The 27,339-nt window shown below is 33.0% G+C and overlaps 2 protein-coding genes across 5 annotated transcripts; both read right to left on the bottom strand.

Moving 5' to 3' along the window:
• Nucleotides 1-1,202: 1,202 nt before the first annotated feature.
• On the bottom strand, nucleotides 1,203-7,307 carry LOC114162877 (alpha/beta hydrolase domain-containing protein 17B-like). Its single transcript, XM_028046865.1, has 5 exons — nucleotides 6,850-7,307; nucleotides 3,964-4,000; nucleotides 3,452-3,688; nucleotides 3,305-3,352; nucleotides 1,203-2,383 (listed from the first exon to the last, which is right to left on the bottom strand). The coding sequence occupies exons 1-5, from the start codon at nucleotides 7,146-7,148 to the stop codon at nucleotides 2,102-2,104; spliced, it is 903 nt and encodes a 300-aa protein (XP_027902666.1). The 5' UTR covers nucleotides 7,149-7,307; the 3' UTR covers nucleotides 1,203-2,101.
• A 7,138-nt stretch (nucleotides 7,308-14,445) lies between these two features.
• LOC114162252 (uncharacterized protein C1450.15) lies at nucleotides 14,446-22,424 on the bottom strand. Of its 4 annotated transcripts, none has more exons than XM_028046082.1 (9): nucleotides 22,175-22,424; nucleotides 22,022-22,087; nucleotides 21,875-21,917; nucleotides 21,431-21,485; nucleotides 21,130-21,178; nucleotides 19,597-19,664; nucleotides 19,303-19,411; nucleotides 16,487-16,628; nucleotides 14,446-14,896 (listed from the first exon to the last, which is right to left on the bottom strand). In XM_028046082.1, exons 1-8 carry the CDS (start codon nucleotides 22,373-22,375, stop codon nucleotides 16,515-16,517), a joined length of 705 nt encoding a protein of 234 aa, XP_027901883.1. In that variant the 5' UTR covers nucleotides 22,376-22,424; the 3' UTR covers nucleotides 14,446-14,896; nucleotides 16,487-16,514. The 4 variants fall into 4 exon arrangements, with proteins under 4 accessions (XP_027901883.1, XP_027901881.1, XP_027901882.1 ...); XM_028046080.1 differs by lacking the exon at nucleotides 14,446-14,896 and adding an exon at nucleotides 14,903-15,703; XM_028046081.1 differs by lacking the exon at nucleotides 14,446-14,896 and adding an exon at nucleotides 15,705-16,003.
• Nucleotides 22,425-27,339: the final 4,915 nt, after the last annotated feature.

The following is a 27,339-nucleotide window of genomic DNA, read 5'->3' as shown; positions in this document are numbered from 1 at the left end:
ATTATTTTAGTTTTATTCTTTCTGACTCTAATTTTTTTCTATAAAAAAGCTAAAAGGCAGAGTTACTAATAAGTATATATATATATATATATATATATATATATATATATATATATATATATATATATATATATATATATATATATATATATATATATATATATATATATATGTATGTATGTATGTATGTATGTATGTATGTATGTATATTATGACCATTTAAGGGTGGCAATGCGGGCCGGTCCGCCCCACATAAGGCCCGCACAACGCGGACTGGCCCGTCCCGCATACTTCTTGACTCGCAGGCCCACGGGCTGGTCCGCTTTTTCTTTTTTTTTCTTAAATTTTTTAATTCTTTTTAATTTTTTTTAATTTTTATGATAAAACTTTCAATGTTTAAAAATTGGAAAACTTTAAGAAGTTCACAAAATTAAGTAAAGACTTTGGAGAATTAGATGATAAATCGATAATTCAACATTTTCATCATATTCTATGACATACACAATGTATTCTTTAAATATTAGCACATTAAAAATTACATAATACTTGTCTTTTCCAGTTATACAAGAATTTGAAACGTTAATGCAAGATTCCATAAAAGAAGTAATTAATATACACAAGTACAAGTTTTTTTCTTTTTAATTTTATGCGGGCTTGCGGACCGGCCCACGCGGACCACAGACTAACCCGCGCGGACCGCGGGCCTATGCGGGCCGAACCCGCGCGGACCTATGCGGGCCGAGCCCGTACGGACCTGCAGACTCACTACCTTGGCTCACCCGTGTTTTTTCTGCGGGTCGGGCCCGCGGATCAAGCCCTAATTACCATCCCTATGACCGCTAGTGATCTCACGGCATTACCATTTAATATTTTTCTTAGAACAAAACTAAATTTGTTACTTTTGGAAGTCAAGTGGAATAATGTATAACTTTAAATTCAGTTGTTTATTTTGAACTCGTTAATGATTTCACATCAAAATGAGTGTTGTCCCTTTACTTGTGGCAAAAACCTTAGTAGCTTGTTTTGTACGGTATAAAAATAATTCTATACTGATTAGTATGTTATATATAAATAATTGTTTTTAAATAGAAAGATTTTTTGTTTTTAAATAAACTTTAATGACTACAAGCTAAAGTTTATTAATATTTAAAATGTGATTAGGAGTGAGATATTCGAGTGCAATGAGTATATCGTTATAATAATTGCATGCTGAGAATACAAAAACACATGTTTATCCACTCTCAATAGTATTCATAAACTCAACTTTGCTAGATATATCTACACTATAATTAACCACCACTTGTTACTTTCTCCACTCAAGTATCCAAATCTTGGGTCTCAACCTTCAACCAAACCAGGCAAATTCTTCGCGCACCTCCATATTTTTCATCTTGCTACGTATGAATATAAACGGTCCTGTTTTTATTCAAATTCTTGTTTTATTCTGTTTGGATTATATAACCTAGAAGTAAAAAACAACTCTCAGATTTTAGAATCCAAAAATCAAGAATGACTTTTGAACTGTACTTTCACTTGAAACTCACTTTGTTTTTTTTACAAAAAAGGTTTTAAATTATAAACATAAATTAAAAATAGATTTTTTGGATTGTGTAATTTAGAAGTCAAAAATAACTAACAGATTGTACCAAAAATTAAAAATGACTTTCAAATTATGCCAAAATTGATTTTTAGATTGTACAACCCAAAAGTTACGATTTTCAAATTGTGCAATCTAAAAATTATTTTTTTTCTTAAACTTCTTTACTTTTAGAAGTCATTTTTTGTTTCTACATTTCAGATTTTACAATCCAAACGTTTTTTTTTTATATATAGAGAAAATAGATTCCACGTGGTGCAATTCACACAGGTACAAGTTTTTTAACTTCGTCTAAAAATCTTAAAAAACAATGACTTCTAATTTGAAAACTTTTCGAATTGTACAGTTTCAAAATCATTTTTTTTTTTAATTTCAGAATCACATAATTTAAAAGGGGCAAAATTAGAATTTTTACATGGAGGAGGAAAATGTGAAGGTGTATGAAGAATTTGCCATGAAGCCATGGTTCTGCTTTCCTACTTTTAAAAGCTGAAACAGATCCAGCTATCTCATTAGACCAAATCTTAAACATTTGTTTTGTTTGGATTCAGAATTATGTTTGGTTTCAGTATTAGGAGGATTTTGGGTGAGTGGTTTGTTTGTCTCTCCTGTGATTGAGATTTTCTCCATCGCATTTAGAAACTTGCGCAAGTGCTTGATGTACTCAGGAAAAGCCTCGAGGTTGCAATGACCCCCACCCTTCACCCACAAAGGGTCATATTTTTCCTTCGAAAGTTCCCACAATCGTTTTCCATGGGACCAGTCAACGATTTCATCATTAGTTCCCTGCCCATAAAATACAACCAGACAAATAAAACTACTATTTACACGGAAACTGCATTATTTAATCAAAGATAAGGTCAAATCATCAATAGTCACACATAATCATACTATGCTCTGTGGTCTTATCTAGTAAGAACTTATGTACAACAGGGTCTTATGTCGTGGCAATGTTTCACAACAACCTAAGGAAAGAAAAAATGCGTTGGTATTTTTTAAAATATATCCATAGATTATATTATGCATAGGCTTCAAGATTAAGAAATAATAGCACGGTGTTGTATGGATCCATCCTCTTCCAATAGCAGCAGAACACAAGTGAGTGACAAATAAAAGCATAATTCGAGAACTGTTTCGAATGTAACATTTCATATTCAACATTCTGCATATGTTTCAAATTTTTATTTGAATCATAGATTGCTTTTTTAAGTTCAGGTTAGAATGGAAAATTTGACTGATACCCCCTGAAAACAGAGCTTAAGATATGATAGTATCCTTTGCTAGCCATTTTAGTTTCAATTTCAGAACTAAAATCTATTGTTTGCACTTTGTAGAGGTATTCAGCAAAACAATTGTTGTTAAAAATATGAACTGATTCACTGAAATTATTGAAACAAGATCTGAAGACTTTCTGCACACTGGTGAGAAGTATAATGGCAAAATATTTTAGTCAAATAAACTACAGTACCAGGAAAATAATTCCTTGTCGGGTTCAACCAAGTTTTCATATTTACCTAGTCGATAAATATAGCAAGCAAATATGAAATTCTATATAGAACAACTTTATCATGTACTCAAAAAGTAAAAGAAACAATAATCTATTAAGGAGGGAAACCTGAAGAAAGAAACCAATGAGCTCTTTTGAACACTGCAAGAGACATGATGCAGAAACTATAATAAGGAAAATAGATAGAAAGATAACCTTACATGAATAACTAAGACTGGACAGTCAACATGCCTTATTTTGTCTATATTCTGAAATTCGTAAAGAGAAGCATGTCAATACAAAACTCTGATAAATTTCAATATAGGTACTGATTAAAAATTAGGAAGATCACTCAGAAAAAAACTTACTTTGAATATGTCAAACCAAAATGTGACCTTGACAGGATACAAGACTCTTATCCCTGAAAGGATTCCACTGTGAATAACAACACCTCTCAAATTCCGTAACTTAGTAGCCAAGTGTATTGTGGGCCCACTACCAACTGATTGGCCATACAAAATCAACTCTTGTGGTTCAACTCCATACTCTCTCTTCAAACAATCATACACGGCCTCTATGTCATAATATGTGTTGAACTCTGATGGCTATCAAAGTTTGAGAGATAATCACACATAACAGATTCAGTTAGATTGGTGGAAAGAATGTTGGGAGAAAATGTAGAATTCAAATGGAATGGATTATCTAATCTATTGATCTTGCTTCTTTATTTCCTATTTCATGATATGCACAATCCCAAACCTAAGGACAATCTAGACATCTAAGATCAATTCTCCCTTGTAAATTTTGTTTGGAAATAACCCAATAAAGTAAGAAAAAGAGAAGTAAAAGTTGGGGCAAAGGAATCAGGGGTGATACTTACCTTACCTGTAGAGGCTCCATATCCTGAATAGTCATAGCTGCATTGTAGCATAAAGTTTCAAAATTATATGCCGAAAGGAATATTACTTCTTTTACTTCAAACAAGTATGTTCAATAACATTTATGAACTATTAGGATGAACAAAAATATATAACTCAAGACACAAACAACTGGTTTGGAAACAGACACAACCTTTATTAGAGAGGAATTAACTTTGCATTTAATAAGATTCAAAACCGAGCCTCCTATCCTTTTAGGAAGGAGCAAGCACAACAATAAAATGATAAGGCAGGATGGCAGATTTATCATGAAAGGAGTTTAAAATGAAAAAGTAAAATTACAGTTGAAAGGTAGTTATTATAGTTAATAGTTTGTTAGCACAAAGAAGCCTATTAAAAACAAGCTTAAAAGGAAAAGAAACACAATTTATTTTAGATTAGAGAGAAGAGAAGTGTAACTTGAATAATCCAGTGAAAAGGATTTACAAGATGTGATTGCACTTCAGATCACTTTTACCTTTTTCATGTGCCACATTTACTTCTTGGAAGTGTAATAATAATTTTTTCTCTAATTTTAGGAACTACCATGTGTCTCTTCCTTTTGCAATTTGTGCTTGTTTCTATCTTGCTTTTCCATTGTTGTGAAAATAAATCACCACGGAACCCATGTTTTCTCTACCTCTCAATGTTCTTTCATGGAGTTTCTTTTCTCACCTTTTGAATTGATCAAGATCCTTTCATCTCTTAAGGATTGCATCAAATTAGTTCAAATTTTGTGATAAGAATCCAAGAACCAATCTTGGGAGCATCTTGCAACAACACTACAAAGGAGATTTGGAAGAAAAAGTGAAGCATGGCATTTGAGCGAAGATTTCATCGAAAAATTTGAAATCTTGGTCTCACTAGCAAATGAGACATTGGAAGATGAATTTATTGGGTATTTCCTCAAAGGGTTACGCCAGAATATTCGAAATCAGGTTCGTCCACATAACCTAAAAGACCTGATTTGGGCCTTGAAAATTGTACAAGATGTGGCGGTTGCTATGAAGGATGAGCAATATATCAATGTACCTTTGTATCAAGAACCTTATTTAGGTTTCCGTTATTAAGGTGGAAGGGAATTATGTCTTGAATGAAATTTGAAGGAAGCACAAAGAGCTTAACTTGTTCAATGAATTTAGACAAATATGGCAATGGAGTGGGGAATCGTTCTTAAGATCGTCAGTGAGCAAGCCTAGTTCGGGTCAAACAATATCAGGGATTACAGAAACCAAGGATATTCCATTTCTTGAATACATCAAGAGAAGTGACATGAATCTCTATTATTGGTGTGACAAATCGTTTGGTCCAAATCATAAGTCAGAGAAGAGTTTGAGGGTTGTTCTTTTTGCCGTTCGTGAACTTATTAATGAGGTCGAGTAGATAGTGCAGTTATATTAGAAAAAGAGAATTTTGTAGAAAAAGGGGTGGATGATCAATAGTTACATTGTCAGTGATTGGAGTTATCAACTTAGGGATTATAGCTTTTGCCAACTTCTTTTAAAGTTTCTCCAATAACTTCATAAAGAGCATTCCAATACACCCAAGAAATCTTATATTTGTAACTACATCCAAGAATCAAGTCTTAGAGACATAATTTATTTTTTATATATTTATATTTGTAGCTTGTTTTGGACGATCCTTGGTAATATTTTGTTAGTATTGATTAAGTTTCCATCAAATGGTATCAGAGTTTGGGTCATTCCAATCTTCTCCAAGAGCATCAAAACTAAAAATGAATCCAAGAACCACAAATTAGTCCCAACCAATAATATGTTAGAAATATATTGCTAAATCAAGAAACCGGCCTCTATCACAAGAAACCGGCCTCTATCACAAGTTTTTTGGTCAAATTCAATTTTCATTATTTTATATTATAATTTTACATTTTGGTTGTTTTTATTTGTTACAACTGATGTTGTTACTTGACCTAAGGAGAGAGTATGAGAACCGGTTGCGAAGAAAAAATCCACTCCAGCTATTATAAATTTAGGGTTAAAGAATCTTGTGAATCAATCTAGGCCACTAAAAGACACACATAAGAATATTTGTGTATTCCAAGCTCTTGATCCTTAGTCATTCTTTTCCAGTCTGTGTTGTCAGTGTGATGTCATGAGCGATTGAACACCATGTTGCTAGAAGTTGATGTAACAACCTCACACATGTCATTTATATTATCCTTTTTAAGCCTATTATTAATTCTTGTTTGGCTTGATCATCCAAATAATGATTTCATAATTTTAATTGTGATGGAAAAACTCTTTTATAAATTAATATCCAGGTAAGAATTGTGATATAGCCTACAACTGAGAAAGAGGAATTTGTTTGATCTTTCCTTCAGTGACCTAGACATTTTCTCACCAAAAATTGAGTTAAAGTCAATTTTATGACCAATTTGGTTAAGATCTTAACACTCACACCTATTCTAAACATATATTAATTTCTGTGTCGAGTTAACCAACATTAATAATGTAATTTATTTTTAATACTTATTAAAGTTAGTAACATAACATCTTACTCAATTTTAATATTTACATTTATTAAGTTAGCATCAACAACATAGCTAATGGTAATTTACTTTTAACTAATCTGACTATTATTAATATTTAATAATTAGATGATATACCTGATATTAATGTTATTAAAATTTTATATTATTTATATAAATGTCCTCCACCCGAATCTTATTTCTCTACATAATATTTTATTATCTCTTCTTTCAACAAACATTCATTCATAGTTGTTGAAATTGTGGAGGAAGTAAAAGCCTAAAATAAATAAACTAACATAGGAGCAATCATGGTTTGAGTAAGAAGAGAAATGTAAAGAGAGAAAAAAAAAAAAAAAACCTCATGATATTGACGCGGAGGTGTGCCCTGAGTTCGAGGAAGAGGTCATGCATCTGACCTAAATCAGCGGCATTGCCATGGGAATAGAGCAAGGTGAACCTGGCAAAAGGATGCTTCCAGAACGTCGCAACGATCTTGTTTCCACCCTTCGTGTCCAGCACGTGAGCCTCCAAGTTCTTGTCCCCGCTCACGCCAGAAATCACCACCTTCCCGTCCCGCTCCCGCGAAATCTCGTACGTCGCTGGCTCCGGCGGGAAAAACGCCAATCTCGCCGCCACCGGTCCTGTAACATTGCCCATTCAACAACGCACCATTTCCAAGGATCTTCCACTCCTCGATTATTCTTCTTCTTTCTTCTTACATTTGCGTTTGGAAGAGAATTTCACCGGAAAAGTGGTTTTGTGTGATGAGATGAAATGAGATGAAAGGTGGAAATAAGTGAGGAGTGGTGGGAAATAGATCCGAAATAACCGTTGCTCTTACCCCAAAATTTAAACTTATTATAGAAATTAAAAGAAATTTATAATAATAATAATATTGTAAAAACTAAAATAAATATTCCTACTGTAAATTCATGAAAGAACATGGATGCATAAATATTAAGAGTTAAAAATAATCTATATAGTAAATTACGATTAAAAATGTTCATTTTTAATTTTATTATGTAATTAAATTTTCAACACATGGAATTTGTGACGACTTTTGCATTTTTTCTTACTTAATCATAAACACATGCATTTTCCTTTGACAGACAAAGTAAAATATGAAAATTACATATTATAAAAAAATGATTTTTAATAATTAAATTTTAATAATTTTATAAAATGAGGTGATATCTCTTAATGACTTTTCATTTTTTTTTTCATTTCTTCATCTTTTTATATTCCAAAATCATTTAATAATTATAAAAAAAATTATTATCAATTGTAATTTTCAAAATATTCCTATTTTATATCTATAATAATAACGACAAAATTGGAAAGAAGCATCTACCAAAGATGCATCAAGGTATATCAAATTGTTTCTCTGCCAATATCTTCTCTAGAATTTTGATGGATTTAAATTAGTATATTTAAAATTATATATGTATTATTATTGTTGTTATTAATATAATAAAATGAGTATATATTTTAGTATAATTATAATAAATTAATATATATATATATATATATATATATATATATTTAAATAATATTTTTTTCATTTTTTCAAATTTTTTAACTTTTTGTCTGATGTGTTTTACACCTATCGTTTTAGTTTTAAGATTTTTTATTCATATAGTCTGATACGTTATTCTTCTGTCATCTAAGCCTTTATTATTATGTTTTCTTCCTTTTGTTTACAGTGATTGATTGAACGGACAAAAATTTATCTGATACTATTGCATGCTAAAAAAAGATCGTTTCTTTTTGCAAAGCCATAATGGATAAAATCCAATATCTTTATATTACAAACATTATGAGCATATAAAATAAATTGAATTTGCTTATTAATCTTTCCTACACAAAATTTTGACAACAATTTGTGATAGGAAAACACTCCATGACATTAAAAAGAAAAAAAATTTAAACTAGTTGTCAACTAAACTAATTCACGTATAAGAAAATATTTATGAAAAGAAAGATGAAAAATGAACACAGGACGCACTAATTACACCAACCAAGTCGCTATTTTTTAACTTATAATTTGTAGAGAAATTACATTCCATAATTAAAAGTTAGATATCAGAGATGTACCTAATCGGTACTATTTTAGTTAATTATACCTGATCAATATTATTTTAGTATGGAATCAGACGATCTCAAGATTTCTCTGTGTCGAATCTCCTTCTGTTTTTCTCTGGACTCCTCTTAGCTCTGCTTGCTGTATGAACTTTGAGGGTGGAGGTACCTGTTATTGATATTTACGGGTCGTTTGTATTCGAGGATTCACTCTTTCCTTTCTGACTAAGTTTATACGCGTCGGTTCTTCCCTTATTGATCGAGATTGCATGTTGCCACTTTGTCAAAGATCAACTTTTTCCTTTTAGGTTTGGGATTTGTTCGTATGTAATTCTCCAAATATCAACTCTTTCCTTTTTGGCCGAGATTCGTTCGTTTGTACTTCTCCCAATATCAACTCTTTCCTTCTTGGCTGAGATTCGTTTGTCTATACTTCTCCAAATATCAACTCTTTCCTTTTTGGCTAAGATTCGTTCGTCTGTATCCCTCCAAATATCAACTCTGTCCTTCTTGGTTGAGATTTGTTGGTCTGTACTCCTCCAAACATCAACTCCTTCCTTTTTGGTTTGCACGCTGCTTCTTTGTACCTCTACGCTATAATCCTATTTTTCGTCTGTCACATCATTGGGTCGGGATATACACAACCAAAAGGACTAGGATATACCCGGCCATTACACTTATTGGACCTTCTGTATTGTGTTGAAAAAGTACTCCGGCAACTGGGCCAGAGCGCGATGGGTGATCCCGCCCATTTGTTCTTTATTGGGCCAGGCCATACACCAACAAGAGAAAACAATATATAAAAGAGAAGATTATTAACTAAGCAATAAAAATTGATATTTGAAATTTTGACATTTAAAAACTATTACAAATAAAATATTTAGCGAAAAATAATAATCAGATCCACATATTTTAAAAAAACAAAACAAAAGTATTGTTAACGTTAGGAAAGAAAAACAGTTACTCAAACTATAATAACTTTATGTGTGTTGACTTTAATCTTATGATAATAAATAAAAGTCAATTCTTCTAATTATTACTAAAATAAAAAATGTCATTAAAATTATAAAAAAGTATATTCTTAAAAAATAATTATAAAAAATACTTGTAAAATTTAAATGATAAAATGATTAATAAGGTAATTTATATTGAAAAGGGTAAAATAGACAGCAAAAATGTCTAAAAAAAACGGTTATCTAACCCTTAGTGAAACCAATTTTTTTATTAATAACCGGTAAAAATACATACGTATGTTTCACTTTTTTTTTTATGATAACAAAAAAATAATAAATTATAATTAAAAAGAAATATAAATAATTTTCATTATTTAATTATAAAAAATAGTTAAATTTAATAGAGTGATTAAATTTTAAAAATCAGATAAATTTAAATAAAACGATATCGTGTAAAAGAGGAGAAAAAAAAAGAATGAACACCAGAAAGAAAAATCCCTTTATACATAAATATAGATATAGATCATAAGTTATATAATAATTTATTATATGTTGATAATTAACAATCTTTACCAAATATATCATATTTATTATTATTTACTATTTATCAAAGGTTTCAAAAATTATTGAACAAAATGTTTTTACCAAAATTTTAACAATTTATGAAAAATATTTATTAAATATTTTTAAATAATTTTTTAATCAATAATTAAATTATTTATTTTATTTATTATTAATTTAAAAAATGATAAATAAATGTATCATGTTAAAGAAATTTATGGTGTAATTGTATAATATAACAAGTGTAAGACCCTAGAAAATGACGTTTTAAAAGTGACAGTGGTTTAAAAATAGTGAGACTCGATTATTTTAATATTAAAAGGTTTTAGTATAAATAGAATTGTTATAAACGAGTTTCATTATTTTAAAACACAACACACCATCTCTCTAGAAACCACTTTTCTAGAGTTCTCTGACTTCTCTCTAGAGGTTCTGCCTCTCTGGTCGTCTGATTGAAGAATCGAGACCATAGGATTGATCCTCTCAGCGAGCTCTTCAAATTGGACTGATCAGTTTCTCTGTTCGTGTAAGTTGAGTTTTCGCTCTCTTTTTTAGTTTTTTTCTGTTTTCTGTTGCATGCGAGCCCTCTTCCGCTTGCATGCGACGTTTTAATCATCAGTATGAGTCTCTGCTGATCGGTGATCATAACGGTATGTCCTGATCATTCTTGTGATGTTTCTATGTGTAGATAGAGCATCCTGTGGAGTTAGAGGTGTTGACGTTTTTAAGGCGTTGACGTTTATAAAGCTGTCTAAACAGGATAACAAGTAAGGGAAGCTAACTGTTTTGCTTAAATTTCGTATAGAAATCATTCTGATGACTTTGAATTGCATGATTGAGTGTTGTATGAGTGTTTAAACTGTGTAATTGAGTGTATGATTGGATTGTGCTAGATTCATGGACTGTTGCATGTGAGAACAGATTGGAAATCTGGTATTTTCGCCTAAGCGAGCAGCTCTCGCCTGAGCGAAAACACCAGAAACTCATCCCCTGTCTCTACGCGAGATCTCGCCTAAGCGAGCCAGTCTTGCTTGAGCGAGAGTCACTCTCGTCTAAGCGAGACAGCTTAGCCTGAGCGAAAATTCGCCCAGAGTTTGGGTTGTTCTCTGTTTTGAGCCTCGCTCAGGCGAGAATGACTCGCCTAAGTGAGAGAGCCCTTTTGCCTGGGCGGGACCTTTCAGCTTGGGCGAGAACCTCTGCAGCTGAGTGTTATTTATGTGTTTCTAATGGATGAAGCTATGTTTAAATGTTAAAATGTGAACTTAGTTATGATATGCATGAATTGTTATGACTAGTAATATGTGTGGTGAAATTGTATGAAGTTAGAATATGAGAAGAAGTGGTTGAATTAGAATTTCAAGGGAAATTCAAAAGAATATGTTAGTGTGTGTAAGGACGTAAGGACTCCGTATGGGTTGGTATCTTGACGCTCCAATAACCATTAAGGCTCATGTAGAGTGTAATGGATTATGTCGTGAGGAGTAGCAGGAGGTCCTAGTCTGTGGACCCGATTCAGTCACAGACGCGAAGGGAACTTACCTTGGGAGTGGTTGGGTGATAACCCCTTGTGTCCAAACTCTGCAGAGTTTGGGAACCTTCACAGGTGCAAGCCACCCAGAGATCCAATGTCGCTTACATAATCCGGATATCAAGTCTAGAGTAATATATCTGCATTGTGTTTGGGGTGGTCTATGTGATTCTGGTGAAAATGAGAAAGATTGCATGATTTCTGTTTATAATTGAACTGTATGATTCCTTTAATCAGATTAGCTTACCCTTGCTTTCTGTGTGTCTGTCTCGTGTTGTATGTTTTCCTTTTGCGATGATCACCTATTCGGTGGGAGGATATGTGATTGCAGCGTCAAAGGCGCTACTAGAGGATGAAGAGCTATCGTTTTAGGTTGATGAGGAGGTTTCCAGTGGGAGCTTTAGCAGTGGTCAGTTTACAGTTTAAGTATAGAGTTTATTAGTTTAGTTTAAGTGTATAAGTGATATATTTTTATAGTCATATCTTTTGTAAGACTGTATTAATATATTGTGTACACTGAATTATCTGTTTTGAAACTATGATGAAACTCCATATTTTTATTAGTTTTAAGGTGATAAAATTGGATGTTTAAACAAGTAGTTATTGTAAAATAGTTACTCTCATGCATTTAATGTTACTATATATAAATTATTAATTAAACTTTCTTTTAAAACTGATTAAATCATTAATTTCCTGAAACGAAATAATACAAGTTGATGAAGGGTATAAATAAATGTATTATAAATCGCGACACATTCTTTTTTTAATAGAATATTTATAGTAAAATAATTTTAAAAAGTGCAAAAGTACCGTAACATTCATGTTAAATTCTTTTATGCAGTTTAGATACATGACATTGTATATGTCAAATCAATTCACTCGTGAAATATTATAATATATATCAAATTTCATGAAAATATTATCTTTTCCACTTGCTTCGTCTTATAAAATTAAAATTATATCATGTTAACACGATTAAAAAATATAAACGAGATATTAACTTCTACTAAATATAACTTGATTTAGTGTAAAATATTATGATATCCCACCAAAGAGGAATATGTTTTCCTTGTCATTTACATATATAAAACATAACTCCTTTTAGTGTCTTGAATTTTTTGTTTTTTCAAAAATTGTTAACTTTCCTTAAGCTAATAATTTCCTCTGAAGTTACACGCTACACTACTAAATTCAGTGGTAGACTAAAATGCAACATCGTAGTGGGCTTTTGCTCTTAGGTCTCCTACAAGTTCAAATTATTAACACTTTATTTAAGAACGATAATATGATACTCGTACTTGACCCACAAAATATAGGTCAAGTTGGTTCATCCAGCAATAATAGTATAATCTAAAAATATTGGTCACCCTACATTAGTATTAGCTCACAGGTCGAGCTGATCTATTTTTCTTGAGTAATTAAATATTTTTATTTTTATTTAACAAATAAATATTATATAATAAATTTGTAGCCAAAATTTAACTATCAATCCCACACTTCAAAAAATATGTATCAAACTACATATGCAAAGAGTTATGCAGACCAGTCCACCTCACTCGTCTTATGTCCGCACATTTTTTACTACAAGCAGGCTATCGCATGACCCATCTCGCATTCGCATTGTCATCCCTAATTTTTACTAACGCACTTATTAGTTGAAATTTCAATAATATTGACACTCTAATTTTTTTTCCCTGTGTAATTTTTTTCTTTTGTAAATAAAAAAATAACTAATTAATAAACTTCTTCAAAATATAAGTAAGTTATAATATATACTAGATTTAATTCATCAAAACATCATTGTCTCAAAATTTCAACTGGATACTCAAATTTTAAGTCATTCCAATTAGGTCATATTTTTAAAAATTTGTTTCAATTTGGTCATTTTTGTTAGAACATCATTGATAACATTAATAATGTGCCAAGTATCAACTTGTAATTTTTTTATTTTCTTAAAATTTGTTTTTTTTAACTTTGCTTTTTCTTAAAACAACAACTACCACATGTCAAATTAAGCTTCTGCCACGTGTCCGCTTGTGTTTTTTTTTTAAATTGCCACATCAATTTATGGTCTTGTCACGTGTTAATTATTTACGTAAGTATTAATTATTTATGTGAAAAATCTCAATTTGATCCCTTTATTTGTTATTTTTTCTCAATTTAATCCTAATTTCTTTTAAAACCAAAGTAATTTCACCCTTCCAAATTGAGACAAAGTTTAACTTATATATAAATATTATAATTATATTTTTATTGTAATAGATACTTTTAACCAAATTAAGTTTATTTAAATTTAAATTTTGCATTGAACTTTATTTAAAATATATTTTAATAATTTTTAGACAACTTTATAAATTCAAATATAAAAACATTTAAACTGTACATTTAAATTTTGTAATTGTGTTATAAAACTGATCTTTTAAGAAAAAAGTTAAAAAAAATTAAAAAAAAAATACGAGTTGACACATGATACACAATTAATGTTGTTAATGAAGTCCTAATGGAAAAGATCAAATTGGAACAAATTTTCAAGAATAAAACTCAATTGGGAGAACTTAAAATCTGATGACCCAATTGAGATTTTAGAAAAAAATACAAAATTCCGAAAGATTAAACCTATATATTATAATTTATCAAATGTCCTTAACATGCTATGATAAAAGAGAAAATAATTTAACAAGTACTTTCTTTAAAGGAAATGAGTTATACATAACATGTGCTTACGTTTCAATTGAATACATTCAATAATAGATTGAGACTCCTAGTTTCACTTCCTCTACAAGATGACAAGTTAAATGGATCATCACAATGAAGAATAATGGAGGAAAAAAAATTCTAAATGGAAAAGAGTAACCACAATACAATGTTGTTGGTTGTCAAGATTAAGACATTCTATCTTTTATAACATAAATCTTTCAAGAATGAGCAAAACTCTACTAACAAAGTAATCACATGGTCAAGTAAAACATTAAAATTGCGCAGAAGTAAATGTTGCATGAGGATGTGACAATCACAAAGGCCAAAGATCTCAGTTTTCATCATCAATGCAACACATTAACACACATTCTTCTCAAGATTATGACGTAAATATTGTACTTCCAATAAGGAAAATAATAGAATATGCTTTGTTTCTTCCATTGGTTCCCTCTATAGTATTTGGCTGAAGATTGCTATCAAAGGTTATGGCATTAAGTTGTACACATTAATGTTCTCTAGGTACATCCAATTGGGTACTTGTACACATTGTCATTATGGATACCATCAGACCATTCCATGAACTCCCACTGCAATTGAAGGCAACATCATAGTCGATAAAGATGAGAGGTGGATCCACTTACTCGACCACCTCGTCATGGGTTTGATAAAGGCTACGCATGCATTTGCGTGTGTGGAAAGTTACATGGAGTGGTATAAATGTGTCACAAATAAATATTTCATGCGACGGAGGAAGATCGATTGACTAACATGTGATTTGACTGAGTGTGTAGTATATTTAGAAGGGTCACCCCAAGTACTTCAAAGGATGATTGACTGTGAACATATATATGAAGAAACTCTAGAATGGAAGGGAATCTAGACTACACTTTATCTAACCCGTGGTGTGACAAAAAAGGGAACAATTTATAGTAAACAACCAAATGTTTTACACAGAAGGCTATATATGTCGAGTAACTAGTATGTTATATTTATGTACTTTCGTTTTTCATGTATTAATTTTAGGACACTTGTTATAGAACTCAAATCCTTCTTAGTTATGGTTTTTTATTTAATGTGGCAATCATCGTTTGATTATTTTTGTCAACTTATTTTTTTCACTTCGGACAAAGGTGAAGTAAAAAGAAAGTATGACACAAATCACTGCTAGTTTTCAACGCAAATTTGTCCCAAGTCAATAATTAACACAATCCAACCCATATACAATATATAAGTTAATCATATGCAAGATCAACATAATGATGTGCAACTCCTAATAGTTGGAAAAATACTTGCAACCAACTAACATTGATGATGATCATAACTTAGCCTCTAGATAGCAGTACGTTGACCACAAAATATATAGTCAGCGTGGGACAACCATCTTGCAGTTCTATCTACACAAGTTCATAAAAATACATTTAAACTTCTGAAAGATATTACAAATTGTACAATCCAGAAGTTAAAATTCTTCTGTATATAGTGTTATTGCACAATCTGAAAGTCAAGTTCAAAATTGTAAACTAGAGAAAAACTTCTAAACAAAATGAGCAACTTATCTATCCAAACTTCCCTTCCTTCACAATTCTCACTTCACCACAAATCTTGTGACAATATTCACTCTACACTTCAAGCATCACCACCACAAACATGAAGTGTGTAAAAACACTAAACAAACCGCAACACAACATCAAAACCTACAATCCCCAGCTGCTGTCAAATTTAATACCACAAGGGCAGCCTTGGAGTTTTAAAATTTATAGGGGTGCACATGGTGATTATGTGGATGCAAAAAAAGAAATGCACAAGGAGGAATAGTATGTATCTCATTTCGTCCTAAAGATGTCAACTTTCGAGGTCTGGGTCATCAATAGATTATACTTTTACATCTCTATCACTAGTAGCAAAATACAAACAAAGAATATTAATATTTGACGTAATACATTATGCATAACATATTGGATATTCCTTTATATGTGTGTAGATGAAATATACATAAGTATTAACATAAGAGACTCATCGCATGTTAATTCACGAAATATCAATGTTCCATATGATATCAATCACATTATCAATATATTATTAACAGTCTTACTTTTTCTTTCCTTCTTTTCTACCTTGTGCCTATTATTTCAACAAAGTAAAACAAATAAAAATTAGATGTTATTAAAGTTGCTTACCAATTACAATAACCAGAAACTTTGCATTTTATTCACTTTTGATATGTAGTGACCTAAAACACGCAAGAACAAACCCCAATGATGCAACCAATGCCACCAGGTATCCGACTATGGTTCCGTAGCTAACAGAAATTGGCCATTCCTACAAATTAAGATGAAATATATAACTTAATGCTATGAAACAACAAATTAAATAACTATTTCATTCGTGTTGAAAATAAAAGAAAGAGACATAGGTTGAATCTCTAAAGTGTGTAAAGTACATAGGATTATGTATTTATGAATAAGAAAATAGAAAGAGATGGACTTAAGCTTGTTACATCTAACAATTCGAAAATCATTTAACCCAGTATTCAATCAATTTATACAACTATAACAATCTTAGAGGTTTTGGTTTGGTTAATAATCATGGTATCTTGAGAAAAATAGATGATAAGAACTTAAGGACTCACCTTGAAAAGCTAACTATTATAGGAATAAACCAAAAACTTAAATACTTTGCCAAACATATCATATTACTTGCATGGGACTTAGACATTCCATAATACCCAAATTTTATTGAAAAGCTACAATGTGCATTGTGTTGTACCTAGTTTCTAGATATGACCTTTCTTTTTCTTTTCTCTTTCCTCTCATCCATTGTATTTAAACTACTAATGTCATTATAAATATGATAGGATAAGCGAGGGGAATCAAGCTCCCAATTCATTTTTTATTATTTTGTATTCTTCTCAAGTTGGTATCAGAGCAAATTGATCCCACTGTACTTGTTTTGAGGTTGTCCATCCTCATCATTTGTTGTTTTCGTACGATGAACACCTAGTTTGGTTTATCTCATTGAAGTAACACATTACCATTGTGTTTTATTGTCATTCGTCATCTACTATCATTGACCACCTTTTCTCTGACGACCACCGGATTTGGTGTCTCGTTGCGTGACGTCCAACCCTCTTGGTCGCATCCTAACTATTTGCCACACACAGCTTCTTTGTTTGTTACAGCTTGGCATGTCCAAGCCACATGCCACCTTCCCCTCAATGGAGCAATTTCACATCTCCCTCAATAAGGCTTTCCGAATCTCCATGCCCATGTTTCGACCCCTATTTATGTTGTCTCAACCTTGCTTGAGAGCCATATCTCTCCTTTATCTCTCGAGATTCATCCTCTCTCATATTCCTGCTCCATCTATGTTTGTTGTCTTTTGCAATTGGCATTGGTTGTGGTATGCAGAAGCGATGTTGTTTCTAAATATTAGTGCTCATTGTACTTCGAAAGAGATTCAAGTTGTTTGTTGCATGTAGTTATTTATTTGTTATGCAAAATCCTCGTATTGATTATTGGAATGTTGTCATTCGCATTCCAAGGTACCTCAAAAAGGCTCCACCATCTACCGTTGAACCTGAGTATAGGGTAATTGGCATCTCCCACTTGTGAACTTATGAGAAGACTAAACACATAGAAACCAATTCTCATTTTATTTAGGAAAAAGAGGTTGTCCAAAGAAATGTGTACTGAGTCAGTCAAATCCAATAATCAACCTGTTGATGTGTTAACAAAATCCTCGAAAGGACCTAGGATTGAATTTATTTGTTTCAAGCTTGGGACATACAATTTCTATGCTCTTGCTTAAGGAGGGAGTGTTAGAAAAGGTCACCTTAAAAGAGTTCATTGAAAAGTTGATATGTGCTTTACCTATGCCTAGTTTCTAGATATGACCTTTTTTATTCCTCTCATCCATTGTATCTAAACTATCAATATCAATACAAATGTGAGAACCTAAAAGAGGGGAATCAAGCTCTCTAATTCATTTTCTATTCTTATGTATTCTTCAAATTCCTATCATAGCATCGTTCAAATGAGTTAGCATCTCAATGACTTCAACACTACAACACTTTAGTCAATGACACTTTCACTTGTTAGAACCCTAGGAGGGGTATCTCTTTCCAAGAAACTAACAACTAGATTGGCACCACCAATTGATTCACACCCAAGCACATTGGGAATCTATCTTCAAAAGCTAACTATTAAGGGAAAACCAAACAATCAGATACTGCACTGAGCATTTTATACTATTTATTGGACTATAAATAAACAAAAAAACAACACCAAACAAAAAAACAAATGAATTTGACTCAATATCTTAAATTACAATATTTCCACATTCTAGACTTAAGTATATTTACCTTCCTCACAGTAGTATAGGCAAATAGCCAAATCACAATAGTATTAAAAAAATGACAAAAAAGAAATGTTCTCAACGGGCTTGACAGTTGTTGTTGTCTCTCATGCTAATGAAAAATTTTCCACTCCCAAAACAAACCTTGAAGCAATGTTTTCAAAATCAGTGAGGTTTGCAACCACTTATATACCATAATTTAGTCATATCCCTAATTAATATGTGATCTCCAATATATCTCCTCACATTGAGGACTAGACATCTCAAGTGTGGAACTAGGTATTTGGGAATGGTTCAACAACATGATAATGAGTGACATGATAGGCCCAATAGATCTAGTACTAAGACTAACTTTGATACCATCTTAGGAAATGAACTTTAAATCTAACTCAATCTCACAAAAGTGACTTACAAGACACCCATTAACATTTTATACGCGGATCATAGCTTTAGTCGAAATGGGTTCTCCAATAAAATACAAACCGGATAAAATATTAATACTTATAATAAAAACAAGTGATGAGGTTGTGTATAGAGGCTTGTGAAATAACATGAATTTGGTAAGAATTGGTCTTCCTATTTGCTTAACAAAATGGTCAATGAATTTAAAGACAAAGGACTATAAAAAGAAGTCAATTACCTGCCATGGCCTCTCCCAGTCAAGTGGCATTGGCCAAGCCCCAAACCAAGCCCCAATAACTGCTCCATGAGCCGGTAAACAAATCAAGTACTCTATAGATCCATTAGGCCTAAAAATATTATAGAATAACAATAATGTAATTAAAAGTAAATAATTGAAGGACTAAACAAACCCAACACTATAAAAAAAAGTATTCAACATACAACATTAACTATATTCATCAAAATCCCAAAAAGAAACTTCATACAAGCAAACATGTTATGAATAAGAAATTATTAGCAAGAAGAAACCTACTTTGTTTGAGCAAAGATACGTCTCCACTCAGCCCAAGATGAACCAAGAACACATGATGCTGGAACTGTCTGAATAACATTAAATGTGAATTTATAAAGTACACATAAACATGGGACCATAATTTAAAAAATGTTTATCTCAACAAAGGTTGTAAATTTGCAATTCATTCACGGAAAAGGAAGAGGAATAATAAGTAACCTTTGAAAACTAATTTCAAAAAACTTGAAAATATAAATTTAGTGGGTCATAATAATTGATATGGTGTTTGTGTTGGGAATGGTATCAAAATGAAGTGGAAATGACCTTACAGGTCTATTATAGGAGGAACATAAGGGTTAAATTGTAATTAGTTGTAACTGCTAAGAAAAAATACAAGTCAGGCCATTATAAGACGCAAGTCTTATTCTCATAGTTTTGCCATTCCCACCCAAGTTTGATCATACCAAACAAGATACTTTTGGTTTGTCTAATAAAAGCTAATCAGTGTAAAACAAGTATTAGACAAAAGCAAAAGACGGTATTAGATCATGAACAAAGAACAAGTTGTTGACAAGATGCAAGTCAACCTTAAAGTAAAAACCACAAGATCAGACGAGCTCGCAATAGACGAATGTTAAACAAGGACAAGGGAGTGACAATAATGCATCAAAAGTAAGAAGCGCTAAATACCTATGTTTAAACTAGACGTCCATGCCATCAACAGACATATTGCTCTAATAGAAGATCTAATCAACAGAAGCAAGTCTTACAAGACAAATATACAAAAGACATGAATTGTCTCGTCCAAACACCATACATGTTCAAATTATATCTAAAGAGGGCATGGCTACGGACCCACAAAAGATTGAGGCAATTTTACAATGGCCTTTACCTAAGAATCTGAAAGCTAAGAGGATAAAACTCACTGACTTTTATTTTCAACATATGCTGGCTAGCTGTCATTCTTATCTAAGGTGAGATGATTTATGATTAGGAGAAACAAAAGAACAAGGGCTACAATCTGGAAACTTCTACAATTGCATTAAATGTATTGTACACGATCAAGAATAACAAGTAGCATCTGGCAAATGGATGGGATTTTCTTTACCTCGTAAAAGATTAAGCTGACGCCTAATGAGCAGAGACAAGTTCTTAAACAGATATGAAGTGAAAACCATCCAATTTTAATTATTTTATAATAGAAATAACTAATAAGTTGAAGATTTCACAGATGGTGGCTTTTTTTCAAACAGTAAAAAAATAAAAGAATATCCAGACAAAATGCAAAGTATCACGAATAAAAAACGGGCTGAATAATATGAGACAAATTGATAGGAACTTCCATACTATTGAGTGTCTAATTCCTATATTGAGTAGTATGATATGTTTGGTGGAGTATTTAAGTGTTTGGTTCTTCCTCCCTTAATGGCTAGTTTTAAAGACTGGTTCCCCCAAATGTTTGGGTGCTTATCACAAGTCCAATCAAAAACACCAAAACAATCTCCAGCAAGCTGTAATTGTATGCTAGAAAACATAAATGAAATAGTCACTTACCGTGAATACCGACATCATGAGAGCCCAATTTATAGTCTTGGGAAGATACCTGTCTCAAGTAAAATTGCAAAGTCAAAACATGCTCCGGTTATTTGTGGTGATATTCAAAATAAAAAATGATAAGTTATGTTTAATTACATAATAGAAGAGGCAACAAATTAAAGAAAACACAACTTGTCTCGCTGTGAAGGAATAATAGTAATTACAATTAATCCTTTTTCTCATCAACAACGAACTCCATGTGGAGAGTTATGTTGGAAAAATAAAAACACTGTACTGTGAAGTAACTACTTTCACATACTGAAATTTAACGGGCGCCCCCAAAGCGATAGCTCCTAAAAAATTCAACAATGCTCCTGTAGATAAAAAAAAATTAGAATGAATAAAAACAAATTTTCATGAAGAAGATTTATTAATAAAATTAAATTAGGCTAAAACGCCATTTGAGTCCCTGAAAGTGTAATCTCCATATCACTTTAGTCCATTATTAAAAAAGTTGTGACTCATATAGAAATATTATCTTATGTGTAAGAACACAAGTAATTATGGAGATCTACTTAACATTTTCAAGTCTCATTTGAGTGTGCTTAATCTGAGAGACTGTGGTATAGAATTTCATTTTCAAGGACCAAAACAGTGTTTTACCCAGACAAACTTTAATCCTCGCCTTTAACAACTTACTATACTAAGCCTGAAGTTGAAAAATGCATCATTAAAAAAGGGAAAAAAGAACAAGTCTACTCACCTACAGGCACTCCTAGAACACCTCTGCCAACAGCTCTCAGGTACTGCAAAGAACAGAAATCACAAGAAAACACAACATAAAAACTTAGCATATCCCCAGAACTCGGAGAATTACTCTGTTTCTGAGAAATTAAGGAGCACGAATTACCGAGCATTGTCGGGGATTTTGTCGATATCGACTGTATAGAAGAATCACGATAGGGAGCTCTGCAATCTAAACGACGCCGTAGAATGAGAAAAAGTGAAAGAAACAAAAAAAAAATGAACGAAAATTTAACATAAAAAAACGAATTGAAAGTACCGAGATGAGGAAGAGCGTGAGAGAAGGATGAGAAACGAGGTCGATGGAGAAGACAGTGTTGGCAGCCCAAAATGCGAAGGCCAGGCCGAGAACGCACAACGCGTTTACTATAAAAGCCTCAGAAACTGAGATTGAAGGTGGCGCTTCCACGGTTGAGGCTCGCGACGCCGTCGTTTTCCCGCTGCTTTTCCGCCGATCCATTGAAGAAGATCTCCGCAAATTGAATTTTTGAATCGAATTGAAAGTGGAGGTTGAACCCCGGTTACTTATGGGCTCGGCCCAATCGCACAACGCTTCAGATATTGGGCTTCAAGGTGGGAAAGTGGGAGGATTTCCTTTGGGAGCTTCTCCCTGCACCTCCAAAGGGTTCTTCAGTACCTCCAAAAACTTTTTTAATTCCTGCTTTGCCCTTTACAGTAAAAGATAAAGATTAAAGAGTAAAATTTATCTCTCCTCCTACAGCTTCCACCTCCTGCACCCCGCCAATATTGAATCCCATTTGACCTAGTCTTGTGTGGCAGCAGTAATTCTCCACCTCTTGTCTCTTCTATTCGCGTAACAGTAACAAAAAATACTTTTTCTAACTATTACGAAACCAGGTACTTCCAACAGCGCCTCGACCACTTCAGTTTCTCGGAGCTACCAAGCCCTCTGATACCTCAGCTCCTCTACCAAACCCTCCCTCTCTCTCACCTTTCGCACCTCAATCCTTCTTTTCTCCAACGTGTCATGGTGGTTAGAAAATGTAGGAGGCGACAATGTGAAATGGAGGGACAATGGTTACGTGAAGATGCGTTCTGCACCTCCTTCTTCTTCTCCAGCAAGGTTCGTGAATGGCAAGTGCACGGAGGATGGTGGTGACCGGCGAACTGATAGTGGTGGGCTGTGCGCCTGCGAGAATCTGATCACGGTGGTGCGAAGTTGTTGATCCGGTGATGTGGCTGGTCAGAGTCGGGGCCGCAAAAAGGATCCACTCGCCGAGGTCGGAGAGGGAAGAACGGTGACCACCGCCGGCGATGGATTTGACAGTGCAAGGTCAGCAATTGGTAATAATTATATAGAGGAAATGCAATGCAATGGCAAAAAAGTGGAGAGGATAGTGAAAATGAGCGAAAAATCACGATGTTGAAATACGTTTCAGAATTTAACGAAACTGATTCACAAAAATAATCAAAAAAATTATAGAAACGGTTGCTGACATCCGTTTCACAATTTAACGAAACGAATTACATAATTCGTTTCATGATTTTTAGAAACGGATTCCGAAAGTCGTTTCCTACGTTTTTTATATGAAACGAAATACAAAATCCGTTTCATGATTTTTAGAAACGGATTTCTTGAAAATTGTGTTTTTTTATATGAAACGGATTACATAATCCGTTTCACAACTTCCATAAACGGATTTTGAGATCCGTTTTGTAATTCGGTTTTGTTAATTCTGACACGGATTTTGCATTTCGTTTCATGTATTTGGGAAACGGATTTTGGTATTCGTTTCGTGCACCTCCACTCCTATCTCGTTTGACCTCATGAAACCCCAACACTAGCATCCAGGGTCAGCCATCGTGCCTACCCCAGTTCGCTAGACTCATCGGCGGCGGCACTAGTCGCCACCGGAAAACACTGTCGATGTTTTCGCCGTACCTCTTCCTTTTTTCAGATTTTCAAATCGTGAAAACAGGGCATTGCAACCACAGTCGTTGTCATTGCGATTCACCTGCGCATAGTTGCACGTGTTTCTCTGCTACCCTTTAAGTTCACAACAAATCAAAGACAGAGGGCTCTATTACGTCTCCATCACAATGTGTCTCGATGCCACACTTTTCGTTGGTTATCAAATCAATTCTCGTGTGTATAATACATTTCAGAAGAAAACACACACCCATTAAAACAAAAAAAAAAACAATGAAACGGAAGTTGAAATCCGTTTCTGGTTTTTGTGAAACGGATTTGCGACATTCGTTTCAAAAAAAAACGAGAAAAAAAGCTAAAACGGATCTTAAGATCCGTTTCTCAATTTTGTGAAACGGAATTGATGAGGCTTTGAGGTTGAGCCCTTGCGTAGGTGCAATTCCTTCACCGCCACTTATCCCCCTCCTTTCTTCACAACCCATTAAACAGGCTTCCATCTTTGGTAGCAGGTTTTTGTTTGATGCACTGCCAGGGTTCTGCATTCCAGCTAGAATTCAAGGCGAGGATGGGAGCCATGGTGTTGGTCCAGGCAAGACATCATCTTCTTCTCCTAATTCTCATCATCGACCACAAACGTGAACTACACAATGCACACATCACCTATGTCTTCTACAAATATCATGAACACACCATCCCCTCAGCCGCAAACCCAACAACAACAAACCCCGGTGCAGCAGCAACAGCAGCAACGCCAGAAACTTCTGCAGCAGTTACGTCAACAACAGCAGCACCGAATGCTTGCTCAGCATCAACAGCCGCGGCAAATACTTTGAAGGCTGTTCGGGCGAAGGCGGCGAAGAGCCAGGCGGCAAGGACTGGACAGTAGCGGCTGCGGTCAAGGGTGGTGCCGCAGGCATGGTTGACGCTGCCGGAGAGCTCGTTGGATAGGCCCATGCGGCAGAGAAAATAAGGCCTCTCATAGAGGAAGTGATGCATGACTGCATTTTCTTTGGCTTTGGAGGATTGGAAGTTCTTCTAGTTCTTGTAAGAAGTGGAAATGGTGTACCAGGAAAAATAGTTGGCTCTATCATGATGTGAGGAGGTTCAAAGTTGGATCTGAAAAGTGAGCCTTTCTTCCCCCAGAAGTGTAAGACTGTGTAATGGGGACTAATGTCGGGAAGAAGATGATGAAGGAAGCATAAAAGAGAGAAAGGGTCTCAGAAAAGAGTAAACCCAATCTCCATAATGGTGGTTTTATATATAAAAATGTGAGGTGTGGGCTGCCGTGAAATATAAAAATGTGATGCTATGAGAGATGCATGCATAGGTGTACAAGAGAAGAGAAAAAGAGTGTTTGCATGGATGCGTGGTGTGTGCTGCGAGAGAGAAAAACGAGTGTGTACTGTGCATGTGTGTGTATACGTGAGAAGTTTTTGGTGTGAGTGTAGTTTGATGTGTTAGTAGTGAGTGAAATGTTGTGTGCACTGTGAACGTGAGTGAGTGAGAACAATGTGAGCGTGAGTGTTTTGTGCGTGAATTAGGTGAGTGAGTGATGAGTGATTTAGGAAGGTGAGTGAATAGTGAGTGAAAAGGGTGAGTAAAGTGAGGTAGGAGAATGGAGTGTGGGTCCCACTATTGTCTGGGAGGACAAAATGGTCATATTTAGGGGTACAGGAGAAACTTTGGGGGTGGAGGGAGAACCCCCCTTTCCTTTTACATCCACATGCTTTCTCGCTGCACTCCCACACATGTTAAAGTCCTTCTTTGTCCTTGTTATAGGAAGGTCTTGCCGAAAAGCTTGAGAACATTGTAGATATTCGGGAAAAATATCATTGGAAACGATTCTAAATAAGAATCCAAAAGTCATTATTTTTGAAAAAAAAAAATTACTTTTAGATTTTACAATTTAAAAATGAATTATAAATCTATAAGCCATTTTTTTAAGTCTATTATGGATATATTGATATTTATATTGCTGATAGAAAAATAAGTGATTATAAAATTTTAGTTTGGATTACAAGATTAGGAAATATTTTAAAAAAACTTTTGAATTGTATATTTTAAAATAGATTTTCAGTCTTTTAAAGTTATTTGTAGATTGCAAAATTTAAAACAAATTATACAATCCTATAGTTATTTTCCGTTACAACAATCTAAGAAATTATAAGAATATATAATTTGAAGAAGGAACAATCAATACAAAATAGAGTGAAAAGAAAAAATATAATTACGAATGTGCAAAATTAAATTTATTTTTTACAAACCATGAGGTGCAAACAAAAATCCCAAAGTGAGCATTTCTATTTGCACACTTTCTTTAAGTCTGAATATGTTCAAACAATAATTTCGACATTTCAAAATACAAAGAAGTGTATTAAAATATTGAAACAATATAAAAGTTGAATAAAAAGTTGTCTTGTTTAAATTAAAGCGCGGAAAAACACAACTGAAGATAAGTTATTCAGGTTTGAAAAACAAAAACATAAAATATTTAAAAGATAAAAATAAAAATAAAATAAAAAAGCCAGAAATGTTTTGTATGTTAAACTTTCTTTCTAATGTCAAGGTGTGGAGAAAGTCTTCTCTTTTTTCGGACATTTGCATTTTATTCTATTTATTCTTTTGTTTTTGTTTTTTATGAGTGTTGACAATTTATTTTTATCCAATATAATTTGTTTACTGATCATTAGTGTTTTATAATAAAGTAAATACTTAAAAAAGAAAATTAATTTATATTTTGATATTTTGCAAACTAATATATTTTAATACATTGTTATTTTGAATAAAGCAATATATGTTCTCAAACAAACTTAAAAACATGGTTTGAAAGATCAAGATCACCATTTTTTAGGTTGGCTTTACTAACAACAAATATCATCCTTCATTATTTTTATAGTCATGTCTTTGCTAGGGCTATGTTGGTGTGTATGTGTATGTTTATGATTATCACTTGTCTTTGCTATAATATACCCATTGGTGTGTATGTTGCTGATATTAAATAAACAAAAAACTTGATAACCAAGATTAATAGGCTTAAATCCAAGCTTGTCTCTTATGTTGGAAATCCTATTTTATTATACTAATTTTGTAGTTTTGTAGTTTTGAATAAGGCTTAAAGTAATTATATTAAGGGTTAAATATGTTTTTGGTCCCTCAAGTTTGAGTGAAATTTGGGTTTAGTCCCTCATCAAAACTTTTGACCAATTTAGTCATTCATCTTCCAAAATGCGTGAATTTAGTCCTTTTAACCAAATTTTGTTAAGTTTATCTGACATTTCAAGCGCATTTCATGATAGTATTTAAATTATTTATACTGTTTGACACATTTTTGCTTCAATGTTAACTTAAATACTATCATGAAATGCGCTTGAAACGTCAGATAAACTTAACAAAATTTGGTTAAAAGGACTAAATTCATGCATTTTGAAAGATGGAGGACTAAATTGGTCAAAAGTTTTGATGAGGGACTAATTCCAAATTTTGCTGAAACTTGAGGGACCAAAAACATATTTAACCCTTATATTAATTTGGTA

The sequence above is a fragment of the Vigna unguiculata genome, chromosome 9 (genome assembly GCF_004118075.2).
Source record: "Vigna unguiculata cultivar IT97K-499-35 chromosome 9, ASM411807v1, whole genome shotgun sequence".
NCBI classification, from domain to species: domain Eukaryota; kingdom Viridiplantae; phylum Streptophyta; class Magnoliopsida; order Fabales; family Fabaceae; genus Vigna; species Vigna unguiculata.
The sequence above is the reverse complement of the archived record's forward strand: the minus strand, read 5'-3'. Positions and strand labels throughout refer to the sequence as shown.